This window comes from Strix uralensis, chromosome 1, assembly GCF_047716275.1.
Source record: "Strix uralensis isolate ZFMK-TIS-50842 chromosome 1, bStrUra1, whole genome shotgun sequence".
Lineage (NCBI taxonomy): Eukaryota > Metazoa > Chordata > Aves > Strigiformes > Strigidae > Strix > Strix uralensis.
In genome coordinates, this window is record NC_133972.1 from 134,241,578 (window position 1) to 134,264,045 (window position 22,468).

Sequence of the window (22,468 nt, forward strand, 5' to 3'; positions counted from 1 at the left end):
AGTGAATGGATTAATTTAAGGTTAAGGCTAGTGTTTTGCTTGCTTCCTAACTCTCTGTAATAATAAAGATTCTGATAAAGCTAATGAATCCTTCGTAAAGTGAAATAGATTTTTTATGATGTATTTCAGGGGCTGAAACTAGCTAGCATTGTCTAAAACAGTCAAGTATGTTTTCTTTATATTGCCTGACATTATTTACTTCAATATCTTCCTCTCTTTCTCCCCCTTCCCCCGCTTTTTCCAGGAGCAGTAACCAGACTTTGCCTGACACTGCGTGGTCCAAAAGAATTAAGGAAATATGGAATGACATGAAGGAGATTAGTTGAGGATTAAAGGCTTTGAGGACAAAACACCTCACTGAGGTGAAGCACAGACTAGCATTCTAGTTGTAGCTCTGAGGAGCTGTGTGCTGGAAAAAGATGGCAGATCCAGGAATGATGAGTCTGTTTGGAGAAGATGGGAATATTTTCAGTGAAGGGTTGGAAGGTCTTGGAGAATGTGGATATCCTGAAAATACAGTAAATCCTATGGGGCAGCAAATGCCCATGGATCAAGGATTTCCCTCTTTACAGTCATCTCTTCATCATCCCCCTGCAAATCAAAATCAAGCCAAGTTGACCCATTTTGATCACTATAATCAATACGAACAGCAGAAAATGCACCTGATGGATCAGCCGAACAGGATGATAAGCAATGCCCCTGGGAATGGTATAGCGTCTCCTCATTCACAGTATCACAACCCTCCAGTTCCTCAGGTTCCTCACAGCAGTGGTGCTGGTAGTCAGATGGGAGTCTATCCCAGCATGCAGAACGAAAGACACGGGCAACCCTTCGTAGACAGTGGCTCCATGTGGGGACCACGGGCAGTTCAAGTGCCAGACCAGATAAGAGCACCATACCAGCAGCAACAGCAGCAGCAACCGCAACCAACACAGCCACCACAGGCACCCTCCGGGCCCCCTGGGCAGGGCCATCCTCAGCACATGCAGCAGATGGGAAACTACATGGCTCGTGGTGATTTTTCAATGCAGCAGCACGGCCAGCCGCAGCAGCAGAGGATGAACCAGTTTTCTCAAGGCCAGGAAGGCCTCAATCAGGGAAACCCTTTCATTGCCACCTCAGGACCTGGCCACTTGTCTCATGTGCCCCAGCAGAATCCCAGTATGGCACCTTCTTTGCGACACTCAGTCCAGCAATTTCACCACCATCCCCCCACTGCTCTCCATGGAGAATCAGTAGCCCACAGTCCCAGATTCTCCCCTAATCCTCCCCAGCAGGGTGCTGTTAGGCCTCAAACACTTAATTTTAGTTCTCGGAGCCAGACGGTACCCTCACCTACTATAAACAACTCAGGGCAGTATTCTCGATATCCTTACAGTAACCTTAATCAGGGATTAGTTAATAATACAGGGATGAATCAGAATTTAGGCCTTACAAATAACACTCCAATGAATCAATCTGTACCAAGATACCCAAATGCTGTCGGATTTCCATCAAACAGTGGTCAAGGACTAATGCACCAGCAGCCCATCCACCCTAGTGGCTCACTTAACCAAATGAACACGCAAACTATGCACCCTTCACAGCCTCAGGGAACTTATGCCTCTCCACCTCCCATGTCACCTATGAAAGCAATGAGTAATCCAGCAGGTACACCTCCTCCACAGGTTAGACCTGGTAGTGCTGGAATACCAATGGAAGTTGGCAGTTATCCAAATATACCCCATCCTCAGCCGTCACACCAGCCCCCTGGTGCCATGGGAATTGGACAAAGGAATATGGGCCCCCGAAACATGCAACAGAATCGTCCGTTTATGGGTATGTCTTCAACACCACGGGAGATGGGTGGGCACATGAGACCAAATGGTTGTCCAGGTGTTGGCCTTGCCGATCCACAAGCAATACAGGAGCGACTAATATCTGGCCAGCAGCTTCCTAGTCAACAGCAGTCTTTTCAACAGCAAATGCCAACCTGTCCTCCCATGCAGCCTCATCCAGGGATACACCATCAGTCTTCACCACCCCCACATCCTCATCATCAGCCCTGGGCACAGCTTCACCAGTCACCACAAAACACACCACAAAAAGTGCCTGTCCTTCAGGTAAGCTACTTCCAATGAGTAGAAAAATGTTTTAAATTACTGTAAAGGTGATTCAGTATACCCAAGATCTGTGGTTTCAGAATAGTTGCTCCTGTTTGACCCCTGTTTGTTACTGATTATGTGGCTTTCTTGGTGCACAGAAGCTGAAGGTAAAATGAGGTTCAGGTAGCTTGCTAATGTCCTTACAGTAATTTTTACAGGATGACATTATGGATAGACCGAAACATGATACAGCAACAGGACAAGCTGAATACCTGCTTTTTTTTGTGTGTTGGTTTCTTTGAGGGGAAAATGGAAAGCATGTGTGAGAATTGTCAGTTAAACTATTATTTTTTGTATTTGCAACTTGGAGAAAGAAGTGTGTGTTATAATGTGTTTGTTTTGGCCAAACTGAGGGTTTTCTTTAAATCCTAAGGGAATGTTTTGTGGTTTTAAGTTAAAGCTGAAATTTTTACATGTGAAAAAATTTCCAGGATGAACTTCTTCAGCACTAAGTAATGCAACTGATAAGTGATGGGGCAACAGTTTATGCAAGGAGAAGACAGCAGATGTGAGTCATAGTCTGAAATCAAATCTTCTGAGGCTTAAATGAAATCTCGAATAGGATAGAAGTTTTATTTTACTGAGTCTCTGATCTGCCAGGTTTCAATGAAAATGTATTGCTTCCACATCATTTTTCAATTAAAAGCTAAAAATGGTAAAACATCTTGATCCTCTGTAGCTTAGCAGGTTTGACTACATGCTAGTATGTTAAGCTTCAGCTGAAAAAGTGCCTTTTGGGATCTTCGCATTTGCCATTGCCTGCCTCTGGCTCTATCAGTCATCATCCAGGAGATTTTGGTACCAAATGAATAGGTGGTCAAGGTATCAGAGGTTTAATTTTTTTTTTATTTTTAAAACAGTCCATAATTAATGCCACGTAACTGCCCATAAATATTTGGAGACAATTGTTGGAATGCAGTCATAATGATACGATGCTACAATAAGCATAATAAATCATAAAAACAGCTGTCCTAGCCAGTGTCCCAGGCCTGTGTGGAAAGCAGCTGCTCAGCAGTCCCCTCCACTGCTGCCTGCCGGCTGCTTCTGTTAGCCGCTCCGCACAGCGTGAGGTGGGTCTGGGAATCAGATGTATGTGCGGCAGAGAGGCAGCTGACAAGGAGTGGTAGATGGAGCAGCTCAGCAGCTGGGAGAGGCTTCTACATTCCCCGTGGAAGAGAGGGGGGGGGGAGCGCTGGAGGTGCCATAGGGTGGGGAAGTCCTGGGTGGGAGATCAGGGACTAAGCTGCACAAGGAGAAGGGCGCTGTCTTTCTGGGAGGGAGGAGGAAGCTCTCCTCTTGAAGGGGCAAAGAATATCTTCGAGACCATCTTTCTCTCTACTGCCCCCCTCAAAATTGGCATGAAATTTTATACCTGTGTTGGCCCTTCCTCTCCCCCTGCCTCTATGCACAGGCTTTGTTTGGAGAACCTAAATTATAGTTCTTGCATGCACATGGAGTTGTGTGTTCCTCCTTGAGAGAGCAACTCTTGACAGTGCCTCTTGTGTTATCGACTGTGTGGGTAAGCAGGATGAAAAAGGAGAGAACTCAAGACTGTACAAAAAAACCCAAGAGAATGAGCAGGTATTTGGAAAGGCGGGTAATGACAGCATGGAGAAATCAATACAGAAGGACTGGGGATCAGAAAAAGAAGTACAGGGTGTGTTTTTTAGGCTGAAGATGAGAGATGACACATCTAGCAGAAAAAACTTGAAAGAAAATGGTAGAAATGGTAAAGTAGGACTTCTAAGACAGAAAAGGAACAAAACCCAGTGGCACTGGGATCTTTCACAACTAGTGATGGTGGGGGTGTGGGAAGGGAATACTTGAGGATTAACTGTGCCCTAAAGCTGTGGTGTTCTTCACCAGCATTAATTTCTTGTTTTCATCTGACCATCCAGTAACCTTTTTTTGGCAGCAAGAGGTGGTTTGGGAGGAGAAGGTTTACTTGTAGAATGAACAGACTTGTTAAATGTTCTTGGTACATTAATTTCCCTTTAATCGGGGAAGAGGTGAAACGCAGACAGTTCAACCCTTAAACAAGCTATACAACCTACTACAAAGTTCTGAAGTGCAGATGAATAGCTTGAACAAAGGTAAGTGCTGAAACTGAACAATTAGAGGAAAACCACATGATAACTCAAGTTACTTGATTAAAATCAGTAATTCAAACAGCTGTAGCTAGCCAAGTAACTTCTCTATTAGCCTACTTCTGTTAAGTTTTTATTTGGTAAAAGTTATTGTTAACATACCTTCCCATTAAGTAATTAGTTTGAGACCTGACTGTAGTAATGAAACTCTTGACAGGCAGGCATTTCCCCCTTGAAAACTGTTTGGATGAAATAAATAATGTTCAAGTCATTGAAAATTCAGCTCCTCCCCACCCCCTGGGGAAAAATGCAGATGTGTGAAACCCCTGCTTTCAAGACTGAATATGGAATTTGCAGCTCTCCTGTCTGTGTCACGGTTTTCCCTTCATGTCAGTTGGCAGAAAACTGTTCACTGAAGAACAGTTATTTAAATGACTGGTTTGTTTTTATTTGTATAAAATGAATCAACAAAATGGATATAGTCAGTGAAATGGAAATCACTATGTACTTTTAAATCAACAGAAGCCATCTTAGTAATTATTTTTTGGTGATTTGAAGCTAGCCTTATCATGGGAAGACTGTAATAGTTGTGGTTAACCAAATTACTGTTTTGTTTTTAGACATGTTGGAAGGAAAGTGAAGTTCTTTTGCTTTTAACTTGAAAGAAATTGCCGTGTCGATTCTAGGGCTTGTTATTTCTTTTTTTGTCTGCAAAACTGCAAATTATTTTGGCTCAGAGATAGAGCTGGTGATTGACAATTCAGCTGGTTTAGATTAATAGCTGAAAACTAGACATGGTTATTAGGACCTTGTTAGCAGTGAGTTGCTGGCTTCAGTGGAGTTCGAGAGATTCATAAGAACCATCATAGTGTTGGGACATTCAGTCAGTGTGCTTGGTTTTTCAAGCCCTCTTTTTGAAACATTCTTCACTAAAGGCCTTTGGAAGAGCTCAGTGGCCACGGGGTGGGAAGGTGGGTTGTGCTGTGGCAGGGTAATCGGCCAAGGTGCAAAGCAGAGGGTAGGAGTAGCTTGCTTGTTTTCACAGTGGAGGCATCTGTATTGAGCTTGCGAGCTTGTGGTCTCCAAAACGCTCATAAATGATCTGGAAAAGAGCAAGAAGTCAGATGGCAAAGTTTCCTGCTGCTGTTAACATACTCACAGCTGAGTGCCAAAGTGCAGACATGGTGGAGAGCCTAACAGTCATGAAACTAAATAATTAGAAATACAACAGAAACGTAAGTCACTTGGGCTGTAAGGTGTGTGAGTCAAGGCATGGCCAGGGGAGGTTTAGATTGATATTAGAAGTTTCTTCACTGAAAGGGTTATCAAGCGCTGGAACAGGCTGCCCAGGGAAGTGGTTGAGACACCATTCCTAGAGGTATTTAAAAAACGTATAGATGTGGCACTTAGGGACTTGGTTTAGTGGTGGACTTGGCAATATTAGGCTAATGGTTGGACTCGATCTTAAGGGTTGTTTCCAACCTAAATGATTCTGTCATTCTGTGGTGCCTGGGCAGTGAAATGGCAGGCAAAAACCTCTCCTTAGGGACAGGGTCTTGGTGTCAGATGGCTACCTGAAAATGTGCTATGACAGTCGAAGAAATAAAACGGTAGAAATTGTTATGGAAGTAGTAGAGAGCAAAACATAGCTTGCTACTATGTTGCTGCATGTATGTGTGGTATGCGGATGTGGCAAGTGCTGTGCAGCTCAGGGTCCCTTCCTTACGCTTCAAAATACAGTAGCACTTGAAAAAGCACAGAGGGGGGTGACTTGGGGGGAAGAGAAGGAGAGAGATGGTGAAAACCTCTAAAATTGTAAGTGAATTGGGTGCATGAAGAAGGTGGATGTGAAACAAGGGTTGTTAGTCACCTGCTTTTGTCTCCTTGAATTCTTTTAAGGTATTCAGCAAATTATCAGGTGGTGAGCTCAGAACTGCACATTAAGATGCTGATCTCTGAGGTGTTGTGCAGAAAAATGCATCATTTGATAAACATGAAGGCACCACATCTGGCTCAGCAGATCTGTGCCATAAGTAAGTGGCTGAGAGTTTGTTATTGGGGTGCATCTACTGTGTGTGTGTCTGGTTCTTGTACTCTTCCACAGACTTTATCAGAGAGGGGATATCAGGTTAGACAGGCCTCTGGGGGTCTAGTACTATGCAGCTGCTCATACATACTGTTATTTTCAGGGAATTTTATTAGTGGTAGAGCAAGTGTAGGAGTTTTCTCTGCCAAGAATTGGCTATCCTGGGTGTGTTGTCGTAAAGAACTTCTTATTGACCCACAGCTACTGTGTGGGCTGGAGTTTTGAGTCCTGTTCATTAATCACATTCCACAAATGTGATCTACATTATTTATAGTCAAACATAGGAATACATAAATGACAAACAGTTATGATGTAGTCTTCATGCTCGACTAATGGTAGAGCTCAGTGGTGGGCACCAACAGTGTTGAAGGATGCTGGGTTGCAGTGTCCAGCTTCTTGTGGAGAAGGAGTTCATTTTGTGTGTGTTATTGGTTCACTGCCAGGTTTACTCTACTGGCCTTACTATCTGTGGGCATGTGACTTTGCTTTAAATCATAACTCATAGCTGTGTTTGGTATGAACACATTCTTTTGAAATTTCCTTCCCTCCCTTGCAGGGGAAGAGGCAGGGAATGTCCTGCTGAGTCGCCAGCTGGGTCACCCCTGTCACAAACCCCTCCTGCATTTTCAAACCTCGTGTTGCTGCCTCAGTTTAACTTATACTTGGATATACTGTAATGGAGGGGGATATTAATGAAAACTACTATCAGCTGGGGTGGTTTGATGCCGTATTCTAACCTGGCAGAGAGTGCAGGTTAGGTCGGTTACTGCTGGCCCACTAAAATGAAGTTGAGTTTCTCCTGGGTATTTGTTTTTTAATGACTAAGAGTAGTAAGAGACTGACTCCTTAATCTCCTTACTTCTTTGCATAACCAGTGATCTTTCAATGCACGTCCTATAATTTTATTTAGTAAGAAATGGTATCATTTCAGATGGTTAGTATTTTTCCCATAAATTAATATTCATAAGCAATGTCCCACAGCTCCAGAGAGAACTGTTAGCTTTTTCATTCCTTGAGTGTTGAGCTTTTTGACTATTTTCCTGTCAATAAGTAGAACAACTCTAAATTTTTTTTTTCTTTTTAAAAACTTATAAACACTATTGGGTACTATTTGTTTTGATACAGAGGCTATTTCATGTGACTGCTGGCTGGTCTTTTGGGGTACTGTATGCGCTACACATTCAGCAAAATGTCATGGCTGCCCCCAGAAATTCTAGTTTCCCTTTTCAAATGTTCATAGACCAGCAAACTAGTGTATGTTGGTAAGATTGCTGAAGGTGCCAGACTAAATGGAATTTTAAAAAAGCTAATACTGAACCTTGATTGATTACGATTATGTATTATTTTTATATATAGATTAAGTATATGTGTGTATATATAGATTAAGTGTGTGTATTTATGTAAAATATATGTAAAAACCCAGGCCATGTCAGAAGTTGTGGAGAATGATGAAAGGAAAGCTGAGAAGAAAATCCATAGTATTCATCTAAAAATAAAAGCTGATAATAATTTTTCTTAAAAGTTTACAGGCTTCTGCTGTATTTTGTTGAGGGTCTGAAGAACTCCTGTATTTGAGCAATGTATGCAACATAAATAATTTTCCAAATAAAGGAAAAGTAGACTGTTAAAGCTATCTTTGCTTATAAGTATTGAAGTTATTTTACCTTTGTGGAGTAGAACAGTCTGTTACACTGATAACCTGATTCATCTGTGAGCTAGTTTGCATTCAAGTCTCTCAAAGGATATAATAATTAATATGAAATGCTTTGTCCAACAAAAGTTCATGTTCTAAAACTCGCTTGAAAATATTCCAGTCTAACAGTTAATATTAACATATCTAAAGGCTTATTTCTTCACTACCCTTGTGAAGGCTATATGTACTTCTGTAAATACGGGGTTGCAATGATTCTGTAGTGAATAGGGCTTTGGGCTAAAGACTTGCAGTTTTGAGGTGGTTTTGCTATAGATTTTTTAGTCTTTTTTACTGTTGAGGAGGTATAAGCAACTTCAAGAATACTCCTTCCCTCAGGTGCCATGATTTGACTGTGATGAAAATGATTTGTGCCATTAAATTACCTGCTCTGGAGTTTTGGGTAAAGCTGGTTTGCAGCATTAGCATAAAAACACAAGTCTGCCTCAGCATACTGATTTTGTAGGCTTTAAGAGTTACCAGACTTGTTCTTCAGTGTGAATATGTTGAAAGTTTCTATGATATGTTGGTGACCTGAATGTGTTTTTTCTTGAAATCATTAGTATTATCTGAGGAATCACCTAACTAGTTTAAATTTAAGCTCCTGCTCAGTACTTCAGTACAGTATTCTTACCTGCTGATGGTCACTTCAGTGGGAGTTGGCAATCATCTTATTTTCCCATGGCTGAACACATTCTCCTGTTTTACATTTATTTGAACAAATTGGAATCTGTTGTTTCAGAGAGAGCTTTTTTCATGACTGAAAGCTGATAGTTTAATCCAAACCCTCATGTCTGTATCATCATCACCCTACATAACTTACGAGGATGGAAAATTGGGGCAAATGAAAGGAGAAATGCTTGATACTTGTTTTACATTTATCTTTTATTGCATTAAATACAGTGAGTGGCATTCTTAACAAGGAACAAGTTGCAGGCGAAGTAATAATTTCCTATTTATTACAGATCCTCCTCCTGGTCTTCCATCCTGCTCTTTCACGTGGAATTTGAGGCATCTATTTGTTTAAAACTAATCTGGTTTTGCTTGTATCTTGAATGCAAAAGTCACAAACTTGCACAAGTATCCTCTCTTTTTTTGTCTGGGGATAGTAAATGTCTCAGTTCCCACTGTGATGGGACACCATCACTTTGAATTTTAATTTTTAACTTTTGTCTGTAGAGATTGTTTTCTCCCTCAGTTCAGTAGAGAGCCAGTGCTTTTCACTTTCCAGTTTTGAGATTTGAGTTATAATGAAAGAACTGATGACCAAACAATTACGAAACTCAAAATAATGGAATGGTATTTTTAAAAGGGACGGTCTCACCTGAACAACGTATCAAAATGGATGTAGTATGCCTCCTATTCCTTTCTTTATTCTCTTTGAGAGCTTTCCTTTCTAGGTATCAGTGTTCTTTTAATTGTATAGAGATATATGTATATTATACAGGTGGTAATGTGGTCTGGATTTTTGGGAATGAATCGCTTGTGTTTTTTCTTCAGAGATGTCATCTATGAATAATTGGTACCTTTTTTTGTCAACAGAGTATAAAGTTTGCTAGCTAAGGAGCGAGGTTAACACCCTTGAATTTTTCACAGTGATTAAAGCATCTGTTTGTACAGATCTTTCTTTTGAAATATTACCAAGTTTGCAGGTGTGGTTTAAAGATGGTGAAGCTGCTGCTTGGGAACTGGTAGGAGTAGAGTAGGAAGCGTGGGCAGGAAGAGGTGATCAGGGAGGGGTAAGCAAGTGACTGAGCTGATGGAGCAGTGCTGAGCAGTAAGAACAGAGAGGAAATTGCCAACATCTGTGTTAAAATAGGGACAGAGAAGTTTAGAGAGTCACCCCACCTCTCCTGTGCCAGCTGCTTGAGTCACCTGCCTCTTGAGGCCTTGCCAGAGGTAGCTGTTTGTCACAGTGGTGCCTGTTAGTGCTCTGCATGCTGCTTCAGGGAGCACCTTTGTGTCACCGTGGTGTGGGCAGACAGTTCACTGACAGCTTCCTGGCATAGTTGGGTGAACTCGATAACTCTCAATATCTAATCTTCTTTAAAATAATAATATAAAATAATAATAATCCATGGAAATAAAGGTGACTGAAGTCTGGGATACAGAACTGTAGCTCCTTCCTTGCTTCGGCACGCCTGGCCATTTGGTGAACTGGCTTATCTGGCCAGCTTGCCTCTCGCTAGGTCAAGTTCCCAGCATCTCTTCACTGTGCGACCACAAGATCACCCAAGCTGATGGAATGGGAGTGGGAATGCTTGGTGGGAGAAAATGGGGTCTGCCTCTTACTCTGGCAGTGAGCTTTCAGGCCTTTTAATACCCTTACACAGCTCAAGTTTCTGTAGCACTTGCCCTCAGTAACCAGCCCTTGAGTCCTCCCTCAAATTTTGATAAATGAAAACTTCTGTTAGAAGTCAAAGCTTTGTCTTGTTTTACTGAATTAGTGACAAACAGGTCACATTCCAACTCCCATATGTTTTTTAACTCTCACCTTCTGTTCCTTTTTTCGCACCAATACAAGTAACTGATTTGATTTCAGAGGTGTGTTACTTTTTAGAAAAGAAGGACTCTCTTTCTCTTCCAACTGAAGTAGTTACAGCTATTTTGTTATTGAAGAGATGAAAGAACATCCCCGTTCTAGCAAAGAGAGCTTGGCACAGTTTTGTTACATGTGTGTCATGTGCATTGGAATGAGGGAAGATGCTTCCGATATCTGTCAGTGAATTGTTTTCCTTGAGCACTGAATGGGATTTTTTTTCTTCAACACAGAGAATCTTTTAAAAGCGTGAAAAGTTAGAAATAAAACTCAAATTAATTTCTTAGTCTTCTTTATGAGGAAACAGAACTGAGAGATGGAGTGGTTTAGTGATCTGAGTGTGGGTTTGATTATAAACTCTGGAATGAGCATTCTTTCTAATTTTGCTGACCTTGATATATTACCTATTATATTAGAATTTTCTCAGCTAGTGGGCAAGATTGGTAATAGTGTTGCCCCTGTTTATGAAGAGGAACATACAGATGGTGGGCATAAAGATTGTTATTTATTCAAAATCCAGATTCGTAAATCTCACAATTCCAATTGTTACTCCAATTCTTATCTGTTATGCTAAAACATGCCATCTCCCTGCTCTCCTTGTCACTCCTTCCAGTATGGCTCTTGCTTAAGAGTGCAGCTCAAGAAGACGAAGATGACCAGTCTAACAGTTCAAAGCGTCCCACTTCTTGTGTAGGTATTTGGTAATTGTAGAGGTTAACCTGAGAGCACAAGATGCGGAAGAAAACAGGTGGATCTCTCTCTGATCTTCCACTGTTGGGTTGGGAGGAATCTTTGTTCCTTTGTTTCTGTTGTTCCATCACCTGTTCATCCCTGAATCAGTACCGAGCAACTCTTTGCTGTACTCCTCAGCAGTTTTATTGTGTTAGCCAAGCTTAGGAGACAGCAGCTCATGTATTATTGCACTGAACAAGCACAAAAATTAAGAACTTCTAGGAGTGGGTTCATATTGCATGGGTTGCTGCTATAGAAATTAAATGCCATGAATTCTTAACTTCTGGAGCTTGGCGGGTTTCCATGGATTATTATTAAAGTTTTAATTTTGGAAAATTGCAAGTATTTGTTTTCAAGAGTGCAACACTTACTCTTCAGTACACAGCACCAAATCTGTCTTTGCTATATTGACATAACATGTTGTAGGAAGTGCCAAACACTTATTTAAGTTTCATCTTTTACTTTTTTATATTTTGTGAAATATAAACTCTTGTTATTTTAATCAGAGAGGAAATTTTCATAGGTAATGCAAGAGTTTCTGAAAGGAATGTATACCCACCTACAGTAGACTTCTTTCTTAAAACAGATGGAATAATTTAATCAGTTGAATCAGAAAATCATTAGTCAGTTTTAATTGTGCTAATTAAATTGTGTTTTATTCTGTCTCTTAACTCCTGCAACCAAAAGAACTTAATGGCCACAGTAACTGAGAAGTTAATACTCCTATCAATTTTTGGATTTAGTGTTCCTGTAAGAAAAGAGAGAGAGGACTCATAACAAGCTTCATAACAAACTTCCTAGTATCTAGTAGTCAATATGAACTCTGTTTTTTCCACTCTCCTTTTACATCTCCTTTCTCTCCAGATGGCCCTCCATCCACTTGCATTCTGGTACTTCATATCTTTTTTGGCCCTGCAAGACTCTGATAACAGTGATAATACTGTAATTTTCCTTACATGTGAGCACAGAAAGATATGAAGTGCTTTAATTTATTTTTGGAAGAAATCTTTCTGTACCAGCCAATTGTTTCTAAATATAGTGGGAGACTTGTAATATACAGTGCATATTTGAATTTAAAGTGACACCATAAAAAGTCGACGTCACAGTTTACTTGTGCAACTGTATATGAAATATATAGTTATTAAAACTTTGGGCTTTATAGTTGCTATTTGTATCTTGGTCAGTTTGTTAAGGCACTATTGCACGTTTATTTTGGCAAGCATTGTCAGTTGTGGACGTAGGGATGAACACCTGCAATATACTGGAAGACTAAGTCTTTCTCTCTCCTAGCCTCCTTTGAAGTACTTCAGGAAAACTTGTTGAAAACCAGATAATTCTGTAACTAAGGCATTAGACTGGGATTCAGGGAATTTTTGCTGCCTGACACAGGTTGCTTGTTTTGTGTTTGTATTGCCAGTGTTGTTGTCGGGTGTGCTTGAGAGGTGCTGCATAGCAGCGGTGAGCAGGGGACGGCAGAGCGGTTCTGGCAGTTCCGTGCTGCGTTGTACAGCAACACCGAAAAATGTAACTCAAACTGTTACTGGCAGTGAGGGATAAGTTATAAAGGGTTGCTTTAGACACAGCTCTCTGGTTATAATACTACAATATAAAACAGAATTTAGACCTGATATTGCTGTAGACATGTCTATTTGAGACTTGTGTATAGGGATTTTTACATTTTACTATAGGTTGTGTAAAGAATGGCTGGAGCTAGGCTACTAAAGATATCTGCACTAAAGATAAGGTGTTTAATGTTTCATAGAACAATGTTAATCAAACTGGTTGGAGAACTAAAGTATGATTCAGACATTATAATTAAGAGTTATCTCAATTGGTACTGCTCAATGAGGTGTTTGACCACAGAAAAGGAAGTGTGGGGGTTTTGCTTGGGATTTTTTTTTTTCTTTTTCCCCGCCCCTTCAGTTCTAATGACACTTCCTGATTTAATTGTTAGTTTAGTTCAGTTATTGGAGGAGCTGGGAAAAGGCCTACCTGTGACATGCCATAGATAACATATTCAAAGGCTTTTTTAATTTGTTACTGTGACTAAAGAACTAGACCTTGAGAATATCTTGGGCTCTTTGACATAAACGGATCTTAGGCAGTATATATAACATCAAAGGATTTTTAACAAGTCTGTAATTTCAAGCCCACCTTGTCATGCTGAACTGTAATGGAATTAAAATACTGTAATGGAAAGTCCATTTGGAGAACTGTCGTCTTCCCACCCCAGGAGAAAAATAGATTGATTAGTGATGATCTCTTTTGGTTCTGTATCTTACATGTATCCATTGAGATTTCTTTGAGTTGGTGGTTTCAACTTGTGGTCTGTAAACCTCTGAAGTTCCTGTGGTCTGGGAAAGGTGATGAAGGAGAGCAGGTTTACACGCTAAGCAACAATATCCATATGGGAAGTTTTTAAAGAGAATTACGTCTCCACTATGAGAGTCTTACAGATTAAAAAATTCAAAAATGAAAAAAATTTTGACAAAAGAGTTCTGTGTTGTAACGTGAGTCTCACTTCAGATGGTATCTGCTCAGGCTGGTGTCTGAAATGACAGCAGTTACACTTCAGTGTAAAGCAAAGTGTAGGAGATTCCCTGTCCCAGCAAAGTAAGTGTATTGGGACTGGTACTGTTTAATATCTTCATCGACACAGACAGTGGGATCGAGCGTACCCTAAGCAAATTGGCAGACGACACCAAGCTGAGTGGTGCTGTGGACACACCTGAGGGACAGGATGCCATCCAGAGGGACCTGGACAAGCTCGAGAGGGGCTCCGTGAGAACCTCCTGAGGCTCGACAAAGTGAAGTGCAAGGTCCTGCACCTGAGTATCAATACAATCTGGGGGATGAAGGGATTGAGAGGAGAACTTGGGGTGGGTGAAAAGCTGGACGTGATCCAGCAATGTGCACTCGCAGCCCAGAAAACCAACCATATCCTGGGCTGCATCAAGAGAAGCATGGCCAGCAGGTCGAGGGAGGGGATTCTCCCCCTCTGCTCTGCTTTGAGACCCCACCTGCAGTACTGCGTTCAGCTCTGGGGCCCCCAGCACAAGAAAGACATGGACCTGTTGGAGCAGGTCCAGAGGAGGGCCACAAAAATGATCAGAGGGATGGAACATCTCTCCTCTGAGGACAGGCTGAGAGAGTTGAGGTTGTTCAGCCTGGAGAAGAGAAGGCTCCAGGGAGACCTTATAGTGGCCTTCCAGTACTTAAAGGGGGCTTATAAAGAAAAATGGGGACAAACTTTTTAGCTGGACCTGTTGTGATAGGACTAAGAGAGGGTACATTGAGGCTAGCTATAAGGAAGAAATGTTTTATGATGAGGGTTGTGAAACACTGGTTGTCCAGAGAGATGGTAGACGCCCTGTCCCTGGAAACATTCAATGTCAGGTTGGATGGGGCTCTGAGAGACCTGATCTAGTTGAAGATGTCCCTGCTCATTGCAGGGGGTTGGACTAGATGACCTTTAAAGGTCCCCTTTGACCCAAACCATTCTATGATCTCTTCAGGGGGGAGTCCCAATGGTGAGTTCTGTGTCGGCTGATCAAAATGGTATATCCTCACCTCACCTGGAAGTAATGGATTGTACAGAGCCACCTTTTTTTGCAAAGGACATGGAAAGACTGAAGAGAACATGTACTAAAAATGTTATATTTGCCTTTGGATTTGAAGGGAACTGGGCATAACTGAGCCTTTCTGTGGAGCAGCAAATCTTGTAGTGGAAAGTGACAGTATGAAACCAGTTACCTGCACTGTTTGACAGGTTAGTATTAGTAAGCCAGCTAGAAAAAGACGGCTTTAGCCTGTGATATGTACTCTCCATGTCTGTTAATTTCTTCCATCAGAGAACCTTGGGGTAATTTGAGTCAGTGGGAGTATGCTGTCAGGGCAGGCAAACCCAATCACTGTTTTCATTTCACAGGGTGGAAGTGGGAGCCAGGTAATGCGCCTGGGATTACGTAGGTGGCCACAAACTTCCCTCTTCTGCTCCTGCTGCCCTGGGCAGGCCCCTGCCATGGCTGGGTGCTCCCAGGGGTGCCTGCCTCAGGAGCCCTCCTGTGAGAACAGTTAACACTGCTTGTTCCTCAACTCCTGCATGCTTTCTCGAATGCCAGCTTGACTTCTCCTGTGCATTTGTATGTCCTCAAAAAGGCGAAAAGCCTTCGGGTGTAGTCTTGTGTTCTGCTTTGTCTTTTAGTATATCCAAAATAATCAGTGCAGCTTCGGAAACTAACTTTCTGCATTTAAAGGACTTAACTACCTATGTCTAATGGGATAATGAAAAATTCTCATGCAGAACTATGAGGACTAATACATAAAAGGAATATTAGCTGTGCACATGAAAATACCTATCTTAACCTCAATCCTAGAAAACCACCAATTTATTTTTGCAAGTCAAAAGGCAAATAGAATTATTGAAATCTTGATCAGTGTATTTTCCTTTTAACTGGGGAACATGTTCTATGAGTTGTAGGTGCTGAAGAATTAGATGCTTGTATTCATAAGTAAAGCAAAGAAAACATTGTGGAGGGCAAAACATATATTAGTAGATAAGAAACCTGGGCTGCAGGTAGTTGAAGTATGATCTGCAGGTTGTGTTGCTCTTTCAGTGATTAAGTCTGATATACTTGCTAGAAGATGTAAAAGATAAAAGCTCTTGTTCCTCTCTATCTCTTCTAAATGTCTCTACATCAACTTGTACAAATTTAACCCAAAATGAAGCACTCTTGTAAACCACCTAGTTGCCTTAATGGGTGGAGATGGGAGAAGGGGTTTACATTGTTAATTAACTGGTCTGGAGGGCTGTCAGAGCAGGCCAGGAGCTTCTGGTCTGGGAGCTCTGGGGTAATTTCTATGGAAAACAATTCTTTTTTTTTTTGAGGGAAGAATTTGTCTACCTTCATTTATCATCATTGATTCAAATCTCTTGTATTAGGGATGTTGTGAGTAGGAAGCTCTTGAGGAAGAACAAGTTTTCCAACACAACATTAGAAAGAAGTGAAATTCTCTTGGGAGCCTTTTTAGTTGCAGTATTCCTGTTGCAAGTTAAGACACATGCTCAGCAATTGGATACCAGCATCTCCTGCACTAACGCACTCCTTACAAGTATATCACTAAAAATCATTAAATAATGTAGCTGTGTAAATGAACAACTGATGACCAGTAATTTCACAAACTGCTTCTACTTTTTTCAAATCTCTGTCATCTAGAGTACCTAAAAATAAAAATGACTTCTGCATTGTTTTGGGAATATTGTCCAAACCAAGGAATAGAAAAGCTATTGCAAAAGGACACTGGAAATGTGCCCTCTTTATTTAAAAAGTAACCCTTTCTGTTTTAAACAGCAGTGTTGCATTTTGTATGGCAATCATGATATGAACAAAGACAATTTCTAGTCAAAGATGTTATGAATACAAGCATTTGCAATCACAGAGGTTTTTCTTGGAGTGTCAGAGTAGTCACATTCATAGCTGTGATGATTTGAGGATGCGAGAGAACTAGGGCTTATAGAAGAGGTAATACTTGGGGTTTTTTTCTGACTATATCGGCCAGTGTAATTATAAAAGCTTTACGGGTAGCCAACCCCTTTTTTCAGGTTTGAAGGTAAAACTTCTTCAACCAGAAGTGTGTCTTACCAGCCCTGTTAGTCTGCTTAATAGAGGTTTCCTTCCCCTAGAAAATCAAACATAAATGGTTATTCTAAGCATATTTAACTAATTTCTGAAGTAATAAGTTCAGTGTTTGTCATATTCCAAATTACGTTTGTTAAAATACATTTATTTTTCATCTAAGCAAGATTTTGCTGTTGATTTTTACTGTCACCAGTCATTCGGAGCAAAGTACTTGTAAAGATTGTCTGGGCCATTGAGTTGAGCCTCCAGCTGTCACATGTATCATCTTATGAACTACCTTTCATAACCTTATCAAACTTCAATTTAAAGAGCACTTGGCTTTTGCTCCCAGTACTTCTTTTTTGAAATTCTTACCCAAATCAGATTACTCTGAATGTTGGAACAGGCATCTGACTTTCTATCCTGAATTTATTAGTCATTGGTTTTATACCCAATTTGCTCTGGTGCCAGTTTTACCCATCTTAATTCTTTTTATTTCCTGTATCGGGATCTGCCGATGTTTTCATAAATAGCAATCTATCTAAAGTAAGTTAAATTCCCTTTAGGCTTTTCCTTGAAGATAATTTTTACCTGTGGCTGAGGTCTAATTGTTTGTTGATGTGGATGATCAGAATTTTGTACAATATTGTATTATGGCACAAATACTTTCCTGGGTTTACTGCGAGCCATCTTGAGAGGCACTTCAACATTTTAATTTTCTTTTCCTCATTGTACATAGCACCAGTTGTTTACAGACATCATATGGTTAAGTACAAAATACTTCAGTCTTCAGCTACACAGTCTTACCTTGTTTTATGTAAACATAAACGAATACCAAAAATCAGTGGTAATAACATAGTACAAAAATTACAAGTACTGAAGCATTTCAAGTTTGGAAATATGTATGAAATGCTAGTTAAATTTATGAGGGCTTTACACTCATGGTCTTAATTTCTTTGATAGTGTTTTGAAGTTCAGGTGTCCACAAATTTCCGAGCATCTAATTTAAAACTAGGATTCTGAGTAAGCGCAAGCTGCTCTACTGTTGCTAGTCTCAGCTGTATAATGCTTAAAGGACACCTTCCTTTGCAATAACATTTAAAAATACTAATTCCTCTTAGTCATCTGCAATCCTCTTCCCACAGCTTGAGCTCAGGGCTATAATGGAACCTATTATAGACAAAAGGTCTATGACTCAGCCATTGAGCCATGCAAACTCTTGGCTTCTTTAATTGGCACCATTAAATCTTTAGTAGTTTTTCTCTCATAAAATAGGTATCGTTGGTGTAAAATGCATCACTGCTGAAGATATATTGTACCTTTTACCCTCTGATTTCCCCGAGTTGACCAACTATAGCTGTTTAAAGGCTGGTTAATTGGAGAGACTTTTCTAGAATTACTGCTTTTCCGTAACTGTTCAGGAGTGTATCTAAAACAAAATGGAAGAAAACCATCACACAAGTCGTTATGTTTTCAGGTTATTTTCCTTTTCTGTTTAGAGACAGGAGATGGAAAAGAAAAACCTGCCTTTCTATCGTCTTTTGTTTTATCTTCATGGAAGTTATTTAACCTGAGGACTGGGTATCTTCTACATGACAGGATGGAAAACGTTAATCTTGAGTATTTAACCAGGGAAGAACCTGCATGATTTAGCTGATTATTTTTTTTTTTTGTTGCATGTTGATCTTGTTTTGCTTTTTTAAAATTTATTTATTGGAAAGTGAACATAGAAACAGCTGTGATTTGGAAAGGGGCTCAGACATCAGTAAGGGAAATCTGAAGAACACTGGAAGTTAAATGTTTGTATACATACATATATATTTGTAAGTATCTATGTATGTAAGAAAAAAACAGTAGCTTTTAACTCTTCTTTTGTTGCCTTGCCACATATTTAGTATGTGACATCTTAGAGCTTTTAAGTATTTTTATTGGTGTAAGCATCAATGCCTCTGAAAGGGGTGTGAGGAGGACATCCAGGAAACTGTAATTGTTACCATCTGCAGATGCCTGTCTTGTTTGTATCTATGGTTAGCAAGAAGTCTTTGGTTGTTATGTTTGTATATACTTTATCTGTTGAAAGTAAGAATCAAGAAACAACAAAGTTATAGAAAATGTGAAACTATGTAATTGAATACACATTTTAAGTGATTGTGTTTACAGAATTGATAGCAAGCTGCAAAGCTGGAAGTTAAGAAAGATCTGAAGTAGGACTGTTGCTACACGTTCTTTGTGCCTATGAAACAGGATGTAATCTGTGTATGCAAACATGTTTTCTCTGTTCCCTTTCTTCTACCTGCAGAAGATTTTCCGTGATATAAGTAGCTGTTTAATTTGTTTTTATTAATTGAGGTATGACCTGATGATTTATTTACTGTATATTATCCAGTAAACCCAGTCTTGAATATCAGTGAATCTCATGAAACAGACTGATTCTTCCTACAAACACTGCCTCTCTTCATATCTCGGTAAAGAACTAATAGCTAAATGAGCGCTTTTTAATGGTAATTGTAATCATAACACAGAAAAACCTCAACAACCACTAATTCATTCATCTTCTAAACTCTCCTACAATGTGTATTCTCCATTTTACATATGAGGAAACCAGAACAGAGAGACAGGGAGTTGCCTGAGGCCTGAGTGATAGACGTGGGATTTGGGACTTGGTAGTGTGCATTATGCTGGGCTGCACTGCCCTAATGCTGAAGCCAGTAGATATCCAAGTAGGTACTCTCTTTCAGTCATGGTTGGACACTTCTCAAGAAGGGGTCCTTCTCTGGAGATCCCTGTTAGAAATAAATGAGTATGTAATTCAAAAAAAACCAAACCAACCACCCCAAAACTTATTCTGGAAACAAATAGAAAAGTATCACAGTGGGTTGGGGCTGGTGGAAAAAAGGACAGTAAATTATCTTGCCTGACGTTCACTGCTTTCATCACAGACCATTTCCTTGCCGTCTTTCCCTTTTCTGTACTTAAGTTTTCAAGGTGACATGAGTCTTCAGTATAATATCTTGGTCATTCAGATCTGATTTAATCTAGGAGTCTCATCCATCCTGTATGCTGAATGAGGCAGCAATTCTGGAAGTAACTAGGGAGGAGTCACCCTAGATGTTAGAGATACTACTGTAAAAAGTTAAGTACTAGGAAGTAGAATTTGTTTCATAAGTGATGCTAACGACATTATTCTTTGTTTTCAAGTATTTGAAATACTTAATAATTTAGACTGTCATTTAAAGAAAGGAGAATATGTTTATAATGTATAATAGTTTTTCTTAGGATTACAGTGAACTTCAAATACTATTTTTCCAAGAGAACATTGTGCGTTTACTATTTCACTTGCAGGGTGACTCATTTGTCAGCATCTGAAGAAAGCTTTTAAATTTCTGCTGGACAAGAACAGTTTAATGTTGGATAAAAATGGGTTAGAAAAGTCACTCCAACTTATTAGGGACAGCTTATAGAAATAAAAGTGGTAATGGGATTTTTGGAGTTTCCTTTTCTCTTGTGATGTGGAACTTATTTGTGACTAAGGGAATGGCATTTAGAATGTCAAAATGTTAACTTCTAAATAATTTTAAATTGTGAATCTCTTCATACTAAGTGTGCTCACCTGGACTGTGAGATTGAAACAGCAACGAATAAAACACTTTGAGATTTGGAATAAATAGTAGAGATAGGATGACTGAGCTACTGTGAATATCACGTTATGGTATCAGAAGACATTTAACAAATACGGCCTTTTGGGGGAAATTCTGACACAAAGCCCTTTTAATCAGAATAAGCAAACTTAAAGATGAAAATAATAAAAATAATTTTTTTAAAAGTTGGTTTAGACTGGTTTAACTTTCTTTGCCTTAGTGGTGCCTTATGTATTTTACAGTATTAGAAGTCCATGGGATCAGAGAATTCTGTGTGGTTTTTAAAATTTGTAGCAAAAAAGCCTTGACTACAAGTTGTAGTTTAAAAAAAAAAGGCACCAGCTCAAGTAATGGATCAAAAAGATTTCATCTTTTGATTGTGGATACAGTCTAACTTCACCTTGCAGAGGCAGGAGGTGGCAAGGGAGGAAGAGTGTTGTATTATTTGTCTAGTGGGGTTTGTTGCAAGTTATCAAGATAAAATATTGATGAACTAAAAGTTCGTCAGCTCCAAACTGAAACCAAAGTGTAATATTTATGCTGGTAGTGTTTCCTCTAATGATTTAAGCTCATTTTTCTTAAGCTGGTATGCTCTATCTGCAAGATATCCTGGTGAAATTGAAAAACATCTTGCTGCAAAACATGGAAGAATTCAGAATATTTTATTATTTAATAAAAATAGGGATGGTATTGTGGAAGTACTGTGGGACTTCCTTTCTAGGGACAGGAGTAAGAGCTCAGGGATTCAGGTCCTTTGTCACATCTGTTAAAATCTTAAACATCTAAGGCCGTTGTGCTTTTCTTGAGCTATTAGAATGTGGTACATGTTTATACCTTTGGGGAAAACGTGCTCTTTTTTCATGAGGGCTTACAGATAGGAGAAGTGGTAAAGGCTCTCCATGAATTGCATCCTCTTTTCACCAGCCTCATAATCTGATGAATGTTTGTTATTAAACTGTCTGTTGATACATTTTTGATATGTGATCTATTGATATGATCTTAAACATGCATGTTTAGCAAGTCTAAAATCTGTTGGGGGGGGAACTCCTAAAACAAAAATGCTGGGTTTTTGTTTTCCTAGGTATATAAGGAAGGGATTAGGAAAGTGATAGAGAAGTTATATCTTACCTAAAGACTTCCTTTGTGTTGGAACAAACACCGTATGCTAATAAATGCAGTTGCCTAGAATACATTTGAAAGCGTTTTGCTGGTGGTTGCTATATTTTACTGTTTTATGAATGTATGAAGTAAAGCCCTTTGGTTGCTGCCCTCATTCACTTCTATGAGAGGGCTTGGTGGGCAGGCTGAGATTCCCAGCCTGCCTCCTGAGAGCCAGCTTTCTCCAGAGGTAGGCTAGACCCGCTGAAGACCCTTGCATTAGAGTGCCCTCAGACGAGGGGTGAGAGGCTGTCCCAGGACAGGTGTGTGTGGCAAAACACAGTGTGGCTTACCACGAGAAGGCTGACAGAACTGGCTGTGACTAGTGTCTTTCTAAGGCTTCTTAAGGCTGATGGGAAGAGACTGGAAGATAACCAAGCCCAGAAGAAAGGACATGATGATGCATGTACACAAGTGTGGCACGTAGTCATGGACATGAAGTGTATAAAGCTGAGTTTGAGGACTTTCTGGCACAGGATGATGTAAAAATACATACACATGCAGTGGTGCCAGATAAATAGACTGGGGCAATACACACTTATATCCGTGCTGCTTCTGTCTGTGCTCATCTCTGCTCCTAGTGTACTTCCTTACAGTCTTTATTGCAGTTTGGTCCTTTTGATTCATTGTTAGAAAGCATTTTGCGTTGTCTTTACAAGCAATGGACTAGGGCTCACAGGATGTCTGTCAAACAGCTGGTATTTCTGAAGCTTGTATTTACTTGATCCTTAGGCGCTGCAGAGCAGGCAGGAAAAATACAAATTTTCTGGCCTGCT

General features: G+C 40.0%; 1 protein-coding gene across 5 annotated transcripts in view; it reads left to right on the forward strand.

Moving 5' to 3' along the window:
• Positions 1-22,468, forward strand: part of CHD7 (chromodomain helicase DNA binding protein 7) — a 135,304-nt gene that overhangs the window by 43,885 nt on the left and 68,951 nt on the right. For all 5 annotated transcript variants that reach the window (XM_074881820.1, XM_074881812.1, XM_074881839.1 and 2 more), the window contains exon 2: positions 245-2,102. In XM_074881820.1, the coding sequence (XP_074737921.1) occupies positions 420-2,102 (1,683 nt within the window). In that variant the 5' untranslated portion in view covers positions 245-419. The remainder of the gene's footprint in view (positions 1-244; positions 2,103-22,468) is intronic.